Raw genomic sequence first — 13,926 nt, 5'->3', positions numbered from 1 at the left:
GCCATGATCTCACAGTTCATGAGATTGAGCCCCATGTCGGGCTGTGAGCTGACAGGGTGGAGCCTGCTTGGGATTCTCTCTCTATCTGTCTCTCTCTGCCCCTCCCCTGCTCGCACACTCTCTATCTCTCTCAAAAATAAATAAACTTAAAAAAGAAAAAAACTTGTATGGAATTAATTTGTTATAGTTCTCATTTCTAAGAATTCTTATTCTCTGAATACAGATATGGATATATAAATATATATTCCTATATATGACCTTGTTTCATATATATATATATATATATATATATATGATTGAAACAAAATAAACATTTTTTAAACTCTGTGTACAGTATAAATTTTCGGAAATGTTCTTCTGATTCCTACACTGTTTTTGTTTCCTCTGAGTTTCTTGTTTTGTTTTAGACTTTGATGTTAGAAGCTTCCTTTAATTTCTGGTTATCGTTGGCTGTTCACTTGTATTTAAGACTGGAGCACTGGAAAGCTAATTCGAAAGCTGCAGAAGGGGCAGGACTGTTGAATGTGGTCTCTCTAGTCTGAGAGGGGTGAGCCCGTGATTGTCATTGGCAGACTCCCTACTCCTCACATGTGTTTGTAGTTCTTTATCTTGGACTTGTGGGTTTTCCTAGAGAGGATCTTCCTGCCTCCTGCTTTGGCGGGGAGTGGGGAGGGACGGTGTAAGCCTACATACCAGGGATCTGCAACCTGAGGGGTAAAGGAATCTCACGGTTTAATATGCAGACTTGACCTTAGATGCCTCAGTCTTCTGACTCCGTAATTGCCCTTCTCTTTCCCAGCTTCCAAAATTTTGCTAATGGTTATTGTCTCCCCTGTTGTCTCTGTCCTTACGGATCTCTGTATTATGTTTTTATTACTTCACTATCATTTCAGTTGGGTTTAGAGAAGGAGTGCAATAAATGTATACGTTTAATTTACTGCCTTTTTGGGTAGGTTATTTAGTTTCTGTGTAGTTCAGTTTATCCATCTGAGAAATGGGAAAAAATAATAGTCCTTAGCTCACAGAACTGGTGTTAGCATGAAGTGAGAAACCTATCTATGGTCTTAGCGCTCTGTGCTTGGCACCAAGAAGTATGGGCTGTAATCTTAAAAATGTATTACAAAGTAGTAAGTTATAAACTATACAAGTGTATACAAGTCATTATACAAGTATGAAGTGTCATCTCAAATGAGTTGAACGTGTCTATCAGTGAAAGGGGTCAAAAACAGCCTTTACCCCGTCTCTTTCAGGTAAAATGCTAACATCTATTTTAGGGGAGTGGGGAAAAAAATGTCCTTAACTTGTTATCAAGATTTATTATTTAAAAGTGACAGTCAAAACACATGCTTTTCCAGAAAGCTGAAAAGAGTTTCAAAGTTGTTTAAATGTTACTGCCAACGAAATTGTTATTCATTTAACTTTTTGAGCTTGTAACTGTTTTAATTGATCGATTAAATTATTTTTCTGCTGTGTCTGAATTCAGCAAGCTTGAAATATAGTTAACTATAATTAATTGCCTTGGTAGGATTGCTTCTTTCATCTTACAACAAACATTAAGCACTTTCTGTGTGAACTGTTGTCCCTAAGCTTTTTGCCTGTATCAAAACAGATCAGTAAGCAAACAGGCAATGTAAAAAAGGTATGAGACCTCATGGGGCCTCCTCTGCACCATGAGAAGGATGGACCAGGTGAGCCATCCACTCAGATCTAAAATGTGCTTTTGGGGTGCCTGGGTGGCTCAGTCGGTTGAGCGTCCGACTTCAGCTCAGGTCATGATCTCACAGTTTGTGGGTTCGAGCCCCGCATCAGGCTCTGTGCTGATGGCTCAGAGCCTGGAGCCTGCTTCGGATCCTGTGTCTCCCTCTCTTTCTGCCCCTCCCCCGCTCCCACTTTGTCTCACTCTGTTTCTCAAAAATAAATAAATGTAAAAAAATTTTTTTAAATAAATAAAATAAAACGTGCTTTTATCATTTTTATGCACATCACTTTTTATAACGCTTTGACTCAAGTTTGTGATTCATTTCCAAGTGTGTGTTTGTACATATGAGCCAAAACACACATATTGAAGATGCAGCCTAAAAAAAAAAGATACAGTTTGTGGAGCACTGTATTACATAAATCACCCAGTGTTAGCGATATCCAGCCCAGTGGAAAGAACGAGATATAACTGAAATCATACATCTTTAAATTCTTGACCTGCCCGAGATTTTACCTTAGTGGTGTTCCTTTCAGTGTCCAACTATGGACAACTGTGTTCAGTCTGAATCACTTGATAACCAAAGGCAAGCAGGGTAGTGATTGAGAATATAGAAAGCAGAGAACACCACATATATCCCCCCTGCCACCGTGAGTCTTTTCAAGGAAGAGTCAGGACAGTTCATTTTAGACTTCTTAGAAAAATCTTAATATTTATGTAGAATCAAGCTATGACCCTCCAACTACATCTCATTTTTGCTTTGAGGTAAGGTCAAGGTAATTCTCAATTAAGCTTATAGTCCCAGCTAAGAATTATTTCATGCTTGCTTGCTTGCTCTCAGATGTGGGCAAGTAGTAGATATTTGGTGATCTCAGAATTATGTTAACTTAGCGGTGCCTGGGTGGCTCAGTCAGTTGAGCATCTAAATCTTGATTTTGGCTTAGGTCATGATCCCAGGGTCATGGGATCGAGCCCCATGTTGGGCTCAGCATGGAGCCCACTTGGGATTCATTCATTCATTCTCTCTCTCTCTCTCCTTCCCTTCCTCCCTCCCATGCTTGCACGCACACACTCTCTCTCTCTTAAATAAATACATAGTTTTAATTAAAAGTAAAGAATTATGCTAACTTAGATTCAGAAGATAACACAAATTGGAGGTCTAGACTCTAATAAACAAATGGTAAAGTAGTAAATAAAGGAGATTAGATGGAAAACTTCTTGAGGGCAAAAAGTCACCCTTGTGTGGTCCAATTCAACTGTCTCAATCTCTTGCACATGGTTGTGTGCCAGAACAAATCAATATGCGAACTTTTGGAAACTGTGAGCACTGTTCTTAGAGCAAATTATAAATAAATCATTCCTCAACATGATTAAATCCCTTCCATACGACTCTTTGCCCATGTACTTATTATCTTCTAGGTAGTTCCCAGATGTGAGTTTTATCTCCCCTTACCTTAGTTTTTGAGGCCAAAGACCAGGTCTCCACTTTGACACCCATCACAGGGTCCAGAACAACCTGGGGCACAGAATAAGGGCTTGACTTATTATTGAGTGATTGTGTGATTAACAAACATGTTGATGGCCCGTGTCCTCTGTTCTGCAGCAGGCCTGGCCAAGTGGGACCCAGCAAATCCTGCTTCCCCCAGCATGGCAGCAGCTGACCGGAGTGGCCACTCACACATCAGTGCAGCACGCGACTGTAATTCCCGAGACCATGGCAGGCACCCAGCAGTTGGCCGACTGGAGGTAAGCAGGAAAGCACGTGTGTCTGTGTCCACGGCTCACCCGGAGAGCTGCCGGACTGGCCTGCATTGTGAATTCTCTGGTTTACAGGGAACTTTTGAAATTAAACAGAGTATTATTAGCTGGGATACAACTACAGTGTTATGAGGGTGAATTTCTAAATAAATGTACCAGGACATGAGAAAATCAGCTTCATTACTTTATGGTCACTTGTCATTTTCGACCCCAAATTCAGTTACATCATTTGATCGCCGGTGTGATCCAGGGACCCGCATCTGGATGGTTCTTGGTTTGTTTCTCAGAATTAAATTCCACTCCCGGAAAACAAAGATTTCTCGGCAGTGAAAGAATGCGGAAGAGAGTCCCTGAGGCTCCTACGCGATTCTAGAAAGTGTTCTCAAGGTGTTTTGAGACATGGGCACACTGGAGTCGTATCTGCCCTCTCAGGGGAAAGCTGACAGAATGGGGTTTATTTGGAATGGTAAACTCTGGCATGTTTGCTGAACGTGCCTCTTCAGTTAATAGTCATAGCTGATAGATCAAAGTCCATTTTCCACAGACCCCAGAGGCACGTGCTGACAGCCACCAGCACACCATAGCCCTGTATGTTTCCAGAACCCCACCCATCCCACTCACTGACTTCCTCACCAACACCTTGCTCTGTTGTTCTTATGGCCACTTTCCACTTCTCCTTGTACTCTCCACCCACTCCGTCCCAACACCACCACTGTGCCCCCGCACCGATGGCAGTCCCCAAGTTGTTTCCGGCTTCCCGTGGCCCTCTGGGCTCTCTCGTGCAGCCCGAACATCCGGCGTCTCTCCACCTTCCGACACTCTCCATACCAACCGTGGAGGCGCCTTGCAATTTCTTTTCGGATCTAAAAGGCTGTTGTGAATGAAGAGCGCCTGGTAAAACCAGAGGCGTGGAGATAGAAGCCCCAGGTCAGGCCTCAAATGAAGCTTCCTCTATTCCTCCATTGAATTTTCTGACTAGTACAAACAAGAGAGGACACAGGCTCTTTCCTGCAGCCCCACTCACTTCCCACCGACAACACCCACCAAGTCCACCCCCACTCATTGGAAGCACTTTCAAACAAGGTAAAACTGGGTTCAATTCTGGTTCTGCATGATCCGAGTGAGGGCTTTATGAGCCTCAGTTTCTTCTTCAATACTGTGGGCATAACAATGCCTACCTCCTAGAACTGCTGGGAGGTTTAAATGAAGATAAACTACAAAGCACTTGACCTGTATTTAACATATATTATACTAGCACCTGGTACATGACAGGCAGTAAATAAATCTGTTATCTTCCCTTCCCCCATTTACGCTGGTTCATGCTCAGAGAGATTGCCTTCCCTCTCCAGCTCATTAGGAACAGTGACCAAGTGGAAAGCTATTTGACAATTGGTTTTTTCTCCCCCCCCCCCCCTTTTCTCCTAAAAGACCATACACATGCCGTGCTACTTTTTTCCTTTGTCTTTCAGCATTTATAACTCATTTAACTTCAGCAAAACTCACTTACACAGATCTTCTCATTCCTCCTCCCTCCTCAGCTCTTACCTGGTTACCACAGAGAATGCTTAAAGACAACACTTTCTTTCCAATCTCTTCTCCATTTCATGTGTGGGCCAAAGAACATGCACAATCATGTAAACAAAAGAGAGAGGTACAGATCCTAGACTTTCTTATCAAAGGAAAAAGAATGCCATGTCCGTAGAAGAAATAGCAACAACACAGTAAAGAAGCCGTAACATCTGTTTCTAAATGTAAATGTCCAAGACTCTATCAAAATCTCTACACAAGTACCTACTTACTTCTTTTTCCTTATTCATCCTTTTCCCCAAGTTGCAAAGATGAATTTTGTAGTATTTTTAAAATTCAAATGAAGTCTCCTTTAACTTTTCATCTCATTGTGTCATAAATGGGCTTTGATGGGCAAGTCTCTGAATTAATCACCACTTGTAATATTTCGTTGGGAAAACAACCCTCCGAGCTCCATACAACCCAGATCGTAAGAACTTTGAAAGAGAACCGGCTTTCAGGATAATGGCTGCCAGCAGTACTTCTGTCCATAGGTGTCTCGTATTAACTTTGACTTAGTACCAAGTTCCATTCACATCTTGTCAACCTTCAGTTAATCTAATTGTTCATTCAGCAAGCATGTCATTAACTGATCAGCTGCTACACGCCTGAGCATTGTGCTAGCCACGGAGAGAATTCAAAAGAATGTTAACACTTCCGAACAGCAGAAACCTACGACTCCTGGTTTCCAAAGCTGTTTTAACAGAAACGACAAATTCCTCGTTTGTAAAGTGGTATTACAGTATCCTACCTCACAGAATGCAAGAACCCAATTAAAAGCACTTGTAAATTCTAAAATAAAATGCACAGTGCAGTCATCTGTTTAGGGACTTTAGAAGGTAGAGGGGTTAGTTATCTCCTCTCCGCTGAACCTGCAACTTGCCAATTCTTCCCCCTCGAAACGACCTCTTTCTCACTTACCCACAAATCGTGTTGCTGCCCACTCCTTCAGAACAGCAGTTAAACTTCACCACACCTGGGAGACCTACCTGGTGAGCTCATCTCTTCAACAACTCCCTGAGCTAGTGAGAACCAACTTTTAGTTTTAATTTGGCTTTTAATCGGGGAGGAAGCTTTATCTCAAAAAGAAGCTCCATATTTATAAAATCAATAAAGAGCCTTGTTTCTCCCATCTCCCGCTCAGGAACACCCACGCTCACGGCAGCCATTACAATCCCATCATGCAGCAGCCTGCGCTATTGACTGGTCATGTGACCCTTCCAGCAGCCCAGCCCTTAAATGTAGGCGTGGCCCACGTGATGCGGCAGCAGCCAACCAGCACCACCTCCTCCCGGAAGAGTAAGCAGCACCAGTCCTCTGCAAGGTAGGTGGTGGGAGTTGCCCTTGAGGAGAAAAACTTAAGAAGATTGCAAGTTACAGAGATGTTTTTTAAGTTTTATCTATTTATTTTGAGAGAGAGAGAGAGAGCATAGAGCAGGGGAGGGGCAGAGAGAGGCAGAGACAGAATCCCAAGCAGTCTCCACAATGTCACCACAGAGCCTGATATGGGGCTCAAACTCACCAACCATGAGATCGTGACCCAAGCCGAGACCAAGAATCGGACGCTTAACTGACTGAGCTACCCAGGCACCCCAAAATGTGCTTTCTTTGAAATCTGAGGTCTAAGGTAACTCATTTAGCTGCTTCCTGAATTATAAGCAATAACTTTGGTTAATCCTAGGCATTACCAGCAGAATAGTCTTACTCATTCCCTTTCAATTCAGTCTCATCTCAATGAACTCTTGAAAATCAAGGCAGAGAAAAGGCCACATACTGCATGATCCCATTTATTTGGCATTTTGGAAAGGCAAAAGTGGATCAGGAGTTGCCAGGGGCTACTGGGTGGGTGAGGAGGGGGATTGACAAGGAAGGAGCATGAGGGAACTTCCCAGGGTGATGAAAAAGTTCTCCGGGTTGGCAGAGGCAACATGTACATTTGTCAAAACTCAGCAAACACTTACAAAGGGTGACTTGTGTGTGTGTGTGTGTGTGTGTGTGTGTGTGTGTGTGTGTGTATAGTCAAAATTGTGTGGCTGCAGAATTGCTTCTACATCTTTCTCCAGCAGCACTGACTTTGGAGGCCCTTAATTGTTTCTTTGGAATAGGTTAATCAAGAGAAAGAAGTCCAGTACATAAAATGTCTAGTGAATTTTGGTTTTACTCCCTCATTTAACCAGGGGCCAGATATTAGGCCTATGTTTTTTTTGTTTTTTGTTTTTTTATTCTCCTCTGAAGATTAACCCAAGAGCTGACTTCCTTTGAGTTGTCATTCTTCTTCAAGATTCCTTATTTGTGGGTTTCTGACAACCCACGGAAATCCATCTCAGATCTGAGGCAGCCCCGTGACAATGCACCCATGTCGTTATTGGACGGGGTGGCAACGGAGGCCACCGCCTCAGTCCTTTGCTCTGTCATGCCCAGCCGTGTGGGTGGTCACACGGAATACCAGCCTGACCCTGTGCTGATCTTAGCACCCTCATGGCTCACCTTGGCAAGCGGGGGCAGTAAGAACTCTTAGCCTCCCAACCTGTTGACAAGCCCCTCCCTGTTGCCAAGTCACCACCCAGCTGGCTTTATGACGGCTTATTGCCAGTGCTTCTCAAGATCGGTATAATTATACTGAAAGTTTTGTATTTGCCTATTTTTAAGACCAATGCCTTAGGCAAAACAGAAGGTTCTCCCTTGTTGGGAGGTGCAGCCAGGCTCCCTTTCCTTTCAACAGTGCCAAGTGGAGCTATTTTAACTGCTGGGGTAGTGAAAACATAATCTCAAAATTGTAACAAAGCAAGCAGTAACAAATGTATAGGTTTATGCTGACTACAAACAGTGGGCCAATGCTATCGGTAAAAGTTAGCGCCCACCCCCCAGAAAGGAACAAGCAACATATCTGACACCAGCTAGATAGAAAATTAAATAAATCTACAGAATTGTTTTCGTCTTCCTGCCTTTTAGCTAGAAAGCGCTAGAACCTGTAAGGACATACCAGGATCTTCAAAAGTTTCTTTGGCCTCTCACTGTACAGATACGACCGAGGTCGGCAAAGGTTGGTGGGTGGGGAAAAGATAAGGCATTTTTTTCTCCAAAGTTACCAGAAACCACAGTTGCCAGTTTGTTAAGGAATTTTGAGTCGATCAAAAACTCCAGATTAAAAGGTCCCTGGTTAAGTACACCTTTTCCTCCTGCATCCTGCCCGGCTTTTCATCCCAGCTCAAACAGACTGGTAGACTTCCTGTGAGGCTGGTGTTTGCATTTCATGCGCGGCAGAACAGCCATTAGCAAGGACACCAAAGCTTTATGTGGCAAATAACATTTCTTTCAACTCCCTTCAAAACAAGACCCAAGTACACGACCAGAGAACCACCAGATGGAGCTCAGGAAGCCAGGCCTTGACCCCCCCGAAGACGGGGCTGCAGTGGAGCAGACAGCCCTGAGGCCCAGGGCACTGCACCTGCCCCCACAGACCAGCCGGGTCCTTGAGCACGAGCTTAAAGCCCTGGCCGCTCCCTTTGTCCTGCTGGGAACAGGCACGTGGCCCCGAACCAGAGCCCAGACAGGGCCATCTGCGTAGCAAGTAACTGAAAGAAAGAGCTTCAGGGGCAGCCGCTTTTGCAATTACAGAAAACACCCGAGTGCCCGAGCCTCCGACTCTTGAATGGAGATCGGGCAAGGCTGGTGTCTGTGGACCTCCTCGGGAGGAGCCGCGGGGCCCGGCCTTCCTCCGTGAGCGTGCGTGGCTTTGTCGTTACAGAAACGTCTCCACCTGTGAGGTGTCCTCCTCGCAGGCCATCAGCTCCCCTCAGCGGTCCAAGCGCGTCAAGGAGAACACGCCTCCGCGCTGCGCCCTGGTGCACAGCAGTCCCGCCTGCAGCTCCTCCGTCACGTGCGGGTGGGGCGACGGGGCGTCCAGCACCACCAGGGAGCGGCAGCGGCAGACGATCGTCATTCCCGACACCCCCAGCCCCACGGTCAGCGTCATCACCATCAGCAGCGACACGGACGAGGAGGAGGAACAGAAGCATGCGCCCACCAGGTGAGGCTGTGCCACCTTCGGACGCGCGGGAGGGAGCAGGGCGGGGGCGCGCCGGGTCCTCCGTGGGCCCGGGCCGCTGTCCATCGTCAGACGTGATGAGCTCTGGCTCCTGGCCCCCAAGTTTTGGTCTTGCCGTGTCCTAGAGTCCTGAAGTGATGTCAAGGGACCATCAAACAGAGTTTCCATAATTGTTCAATGCCAAAACAATCCGGAATCACTTTGGTCTCGAAAAATGGTTCTAGTCTCCATACGTTTGGGCGACTTGAGACCAATTGTGTACAACGCCAGTGTATCTCAAGTCCTGTGTGAGCTTAAACATCTCTGCCTTGGGCTGTTGAATTTGTTCCCAGTTGGTCAGGATATTTCTCTAGCATCGCCTTGGCTCTCTCGGAATTCGAAATCATTGTCCAATTAATCAGAAATTTCTCTGTGTCTGATTAACCCAATCTTTCAAGCTGCCAGTTGGCTCTTCACCCAGAGAGCGTTACTGTTTATTCCAAAGTAGTAAGAACTCCTTTTATGCTCTGTATGCCTCCTGGGAAGGGGAAAGGAATATTTATTATATTTGCAAGACTATTAACCCTGGCACCAAAGCCTCTTTTCCTACATTTTCCAGCCAGACTTCAGCAGGGTGCGGTTTGTACTTGGGCTGCCTGATGAGCCCCTGGAGCTAGCCCCTCCGGAACAGTTGGTCCCCTGGCCTTCTGCATCCCCAGGGGCCTCCGGGCCTCGTAGATCCCAAAGGCTCACAACCCCAACTCCGACCCGCTGGCCTCTCCCGCTGGGACCAAGAGTCGGGGACAGGAGGAGGCCTGTCACCGCCGAGCCCAGCGCTTCTGGTCAGCACGTACACCGCTCCCTGATGCGAAGCTTAACATTCACAATTCGGCCCCGGTTATTCATTCCTGATTGGTACAATGTAACTAATTAGTAATCACCAGTCTTCTTGATTAAATAATACATTCCCACACTTGAGATCATTACCAAATGTACAGATAGACTAATTAAAACAGTCTCACTATAGCTGTTCCAGTCCAGGCTCTCCCCTTCCTGTCTTCATAATGAACTCTATTTTGTTTTGTTATCTCATGATAGACCTAGTACATGTCCCATTCCAGTATCCTCCTTCCCCTCTTAACGTCTCAGCGTGGCCTTCAGTGTGTCTCAGAAGAGAATATAGTGGAACACTTCTGGGGCGGGGGAGGGGGGCACTGGGGGATGCCGTGGGGGGTGGGCTGCACTGGGGAGACCGGATGCAGTGTTTCACTCCCCACCTGCCTGTTCCGGGACTGGCCTCGGTTTCCCTTTTTGATAACAGCCCCCAAGTTGAGTCAATACTCTGTCCTCCCCAGCGCCTCGTGCCCCGCAGCCCAGGAATGTCGTGGGCTCAGGTGGTCCCTTCACAAAGAGAAAGGTTTTTCCCAGCCCGGAGCGGTCTGTCCACACGTTTATAGCATTGGCCATAAAACGGGCCAAGCAGCCCCCACACAGCCCTTTGCTACAACTGGGAAAAAGAAAAAGCAATTTAAAAATCTGACAATCAACTAGATTGGACTATCGTTTTTGAAGTATGAGATTCGAACTGACACAGAATCTCAACATACGTGCTCAGGAGAGAATTGAATAGTGTGTCTAAGGAAAAGCAGGATGAGAGAGCCGTCTCTCCACCAATCAGACGGCTGCCAGGGCTGAGCACAGAGCCAAGCCAAAGCACAGACTGCTTCCGCGGTGGTCCCCAAAGCCCCAGAAAGAAACAGAACTGAAATTCTTGGCAGCGTGCAAGGACCTTGTTGTAAATCAGTTGAGACCTAGGGGAGGGCATGGAAGGAGACCGTGGCAGGTGCACGCGTGAGGAACAACCACCAGTAGTGACGGTGGCCTACCGAGCATTGGAGCTTCATAAAATGAAAAATGCAGGGACTGCCTGGGACGTTAACACCACATGGGGAAAGCTGCAGAGTGAGGCCAGAGAGGAATCGGGAAAGGTTCCAACGGTCGGCAGTTGTGACAGGAAGCTCGCAGAATGAGGGGATGGGTGTTTTCTGGAGAGATCAAATGACTGTTGCCTTGGAAAAGTGTCTCAAGACCCAAGAAGACAGGAAAGTGTATTTGAGTCTGAGTAGGATAAAACAGAACCCCATAGCTGTTTTATTTATAGACAAACCACTGGATAATGTGATCACATTATTGTGACTGTGTTTTGGAGTGAGAGAAAAACGGAGAGGAAATATGATTACTCGTTCTTAAAAATCAGAATTACCATAAAATTTAACACAGTAAATATTTATTGTCCCCACCAGTGTGAGAGATCATGCTAGGAACTGCAGGTGTTACATAAATAAGGTAGACAGTCTCTGTCCTCAGGAGGTTTGCAGGGTAAGAAGCAAGATAAGACACGTACAAATCATAACACAAAACGGAGTTATCAGTCCCGTAAAAACTAGCAGAGTGCTGTGGACATTCAAAGGGAAAATAGCTTGAGAAAATAGCAGGAACAGCGGACTTTCTGGGGTCAAAGGTCCAAAGGGTGTAGAAAGAGAGGGGGTGAGATCGCAGATTCCAGGAGGTCAGTGGCAGGCAGGGAAGCTGGGGCCTCAGAGGTGGGCTCGTAGGATCCAGAGCACAGAGGGGCCACAGATCAGAGACAAAGCAGAGGCAGGGACGACAGGGATTTCCGAATGGAAAGGGGATTCGAGGGTCTCCCCTTCAATGGAGGTGGTCGACTTCAGGAAATACTAAGGAGCTCACGGGAGAGCACCAGTCTTGGGAAAACAAGGATGTACCCCCAAGGGCAGCCCCTCGGGGAGCCTCTCGGCCTCCCTCCAGCTAGAAGCTTTTCTTGCCTGTCCGTGTTCCCATTTGAACACTCAAGATTTCCCTGCTCGTTCCCAAACCTGATTTCTCCTGTGCTGTGAGCATCTCAATCCTGAACTGCTGTGTTCCCGACCTCATTTCCTGTTTGCTACTCACCCCAGGACCAGCCCTGGGACTCTGTCTAAAATGCTGATTGCTTCCCCTAATGTGACTCCGCCCCCGTACAGCAGCCAGAGGGTGAGGGGGCCGATGACGCTCACAGAGACGGCGATCATGGTGGCACATGGAAGCCCTTCCACCACCGGTGTCTTTTAGAGCCGGTACGAGGCACACGGTGGCGAACCCACAATGTTAGGCCTATTTGAGGGTGTCACCAAGTCTCTGGGACCAGAGGACATCGCCTAGAATTTTTAGGGGAACGCAAGGCAAAGTCACTATTCCAGACCCCCGTATTTGACGCTGTTAGTTGCCAGAGCAGACGGATGGTCACCAGCTCCTACCTGTGAGGAAGGTTCCTGAGCACGAGGTGCAGGCTGGGAGTGAGCCGATTAAAGGGGAGGGAAATCATGACACACATTTACTGAGTGTTCCCATTTGCACTGCCCTGTGTGTCTTTCAGTAGAGTACACAAGGCAAGTAGTTCTACTCCACTCGATAGATGAGGAAACCAGGACCCAGGAAGGATAAGTGACTCCCCCCGATTGATGACGTTTCTGAGGAGCGCAATTGGAATTCGGGTCCCGTGCCGTGGAAGACACGGCAGTCTCGGGTTACTGGCAAAAATAACTGATTTCTCTTTGGTTATGAACTTGACCAATGTGAACTCTGTCCTGCCCCCTCCTCTGACCACCCCCACGCGGTCATGCCCGCTGTGTGCAGGGCAGCAGCCCAAGGCTATGGGGGGTCCAGAGTCTGTCCACCGAGCCCCGACTGGGTACCCGGTGTCAGTCACAGTGCTGAGCTCTAGGAGCAAGAAGGGCAGAGGTCAGCTCTTCTGATTCTTCGAGAAGACGTTTTAAAGTGAGGGGACCGACAAAGACCCGGCAGCCTGCTTTTTCTCAACGAGTGGCTGCTGGACTAGGGGGCTCCTGGGGCACGGCTGGAGAATTGTTGTAAAGATAGAAAGCACACCAATCTGCAGTTTTTCTGGGTGCCCTGAGAGGAAGTCATAGAACCAGTCTTATTTTAATCATTTATAAATGATTTTGATTAGAGGAACATTTGACTGTATGTGCTGAATAAGCCATCTTCTCTCCCTTGAAATCTCCTTGAACGAAGTTTATTGGTGCATATCTTATTATTCAGACTCTTTGCTAACCTTGCCTTGTGCTGAAACTGCCCTTTAGAGGCCATATCACACAGGCTTCAGTCATGAGGATAGTTTTTTTTTTTAAGTTTATTTTTATTTATTTTGAGAGAGAGAGGGAGAGACGGAATCCCAAGCAGGCTCCTCACTGTCCGTGTGGAGCCCGATGCGGGGCTCGATTCACAAACTGCGAGATCATGACCTGAGCCCGAGTCAAGAGTTGGACGCTTAACTGACTGAGCCACCCAGGCGCCCCACGAGGGTAGATTTTAAAATGTGTGACCAGAGTGGCTCATGTCGACTAACCAGCTAGAAACCATTCCTTCATGTATTCCTTCATTCAGTTACCGGGATATTTCTGGTAGACAGGTTTCATCTCCTGAGGTCAGCAGGGCTCTGTGATGTCCTGCATCCCTTTGTGCGTGTAGGTGGCCGCTCCAGAGTATTACCACTAGTATCACCAAAATAAAAATTTTAAGAAAGTTGCTTCATTAACATCACTCAGTATTTCAGATAGGGACCACTCTTAAAATGTTTTTATAAAAAATATTTGACCCTAAATGTTCTTCTTTCCACTAAATTGCAATTCTGGACCCGTAACTGCAGACAAAAGGCGTAGTCAGGACACCGATAAGCTGCTGCTCAAAAGAGTTTGGCCTGAAAGACTGACGTGTCCTTGGCAGAGGGGAACACCCACACTCAGGTGTTACCAGCCAGGCGGAGCCACCCCGAGGTGGACCCCACGTCCTTGGCCAC

The 13,926-nt window shown here is 46.7% G+C and overlaps 1 protein-coding gene across 2 annotated transcripts in view; it reads left to right on the top strand.

Moving 5' to 3' along the window:
* HIPK2 (homeodomain interacting protein kinase 2) overlaps positions 1–13,926 on the top strand; it is a 179,051-nt gene that overhangs the window by 149,060 nt on the left and 16,065 nt on the right. For both annotated transcript variants that reach the window (XM_030308554.1, XM_030308553.1), the window contains exons 10-12: positions 3,300–3,442; positions 6,165–6,344; positions 8,769–9,050. In XM_030308554.1, coding sequence (XP_030164414.1) covers positions 3,300–3,442; positions 6,165–6,344; positions 8,769–9,050 — 605 coding nt within the window. The remainder of the gene's footprint in view (positions 1–3,299; positions 3,443–6,164; positions 6,345–8,768; positions 9,051–13,926) is intronic.

This window comes from Lynx canadensis, chromosome A2, assembly GCF_007474595.2.
Source record: "Lynx canadensis isolate LIC74 chromosome A2, mLynCan4.pri.v2, whole genome shotgun sequence".
NCBI classification, from domain to species: Eukaryota; Metazoa; Chordata; class Mammalia; order Carnivora; family Felidae; genus Lynx; species Lynx canadensis.
Note: the sequence above shows the minus strand (reverse complement) of the source record. Positions and strands in the feature narration are given on the sequence as shown.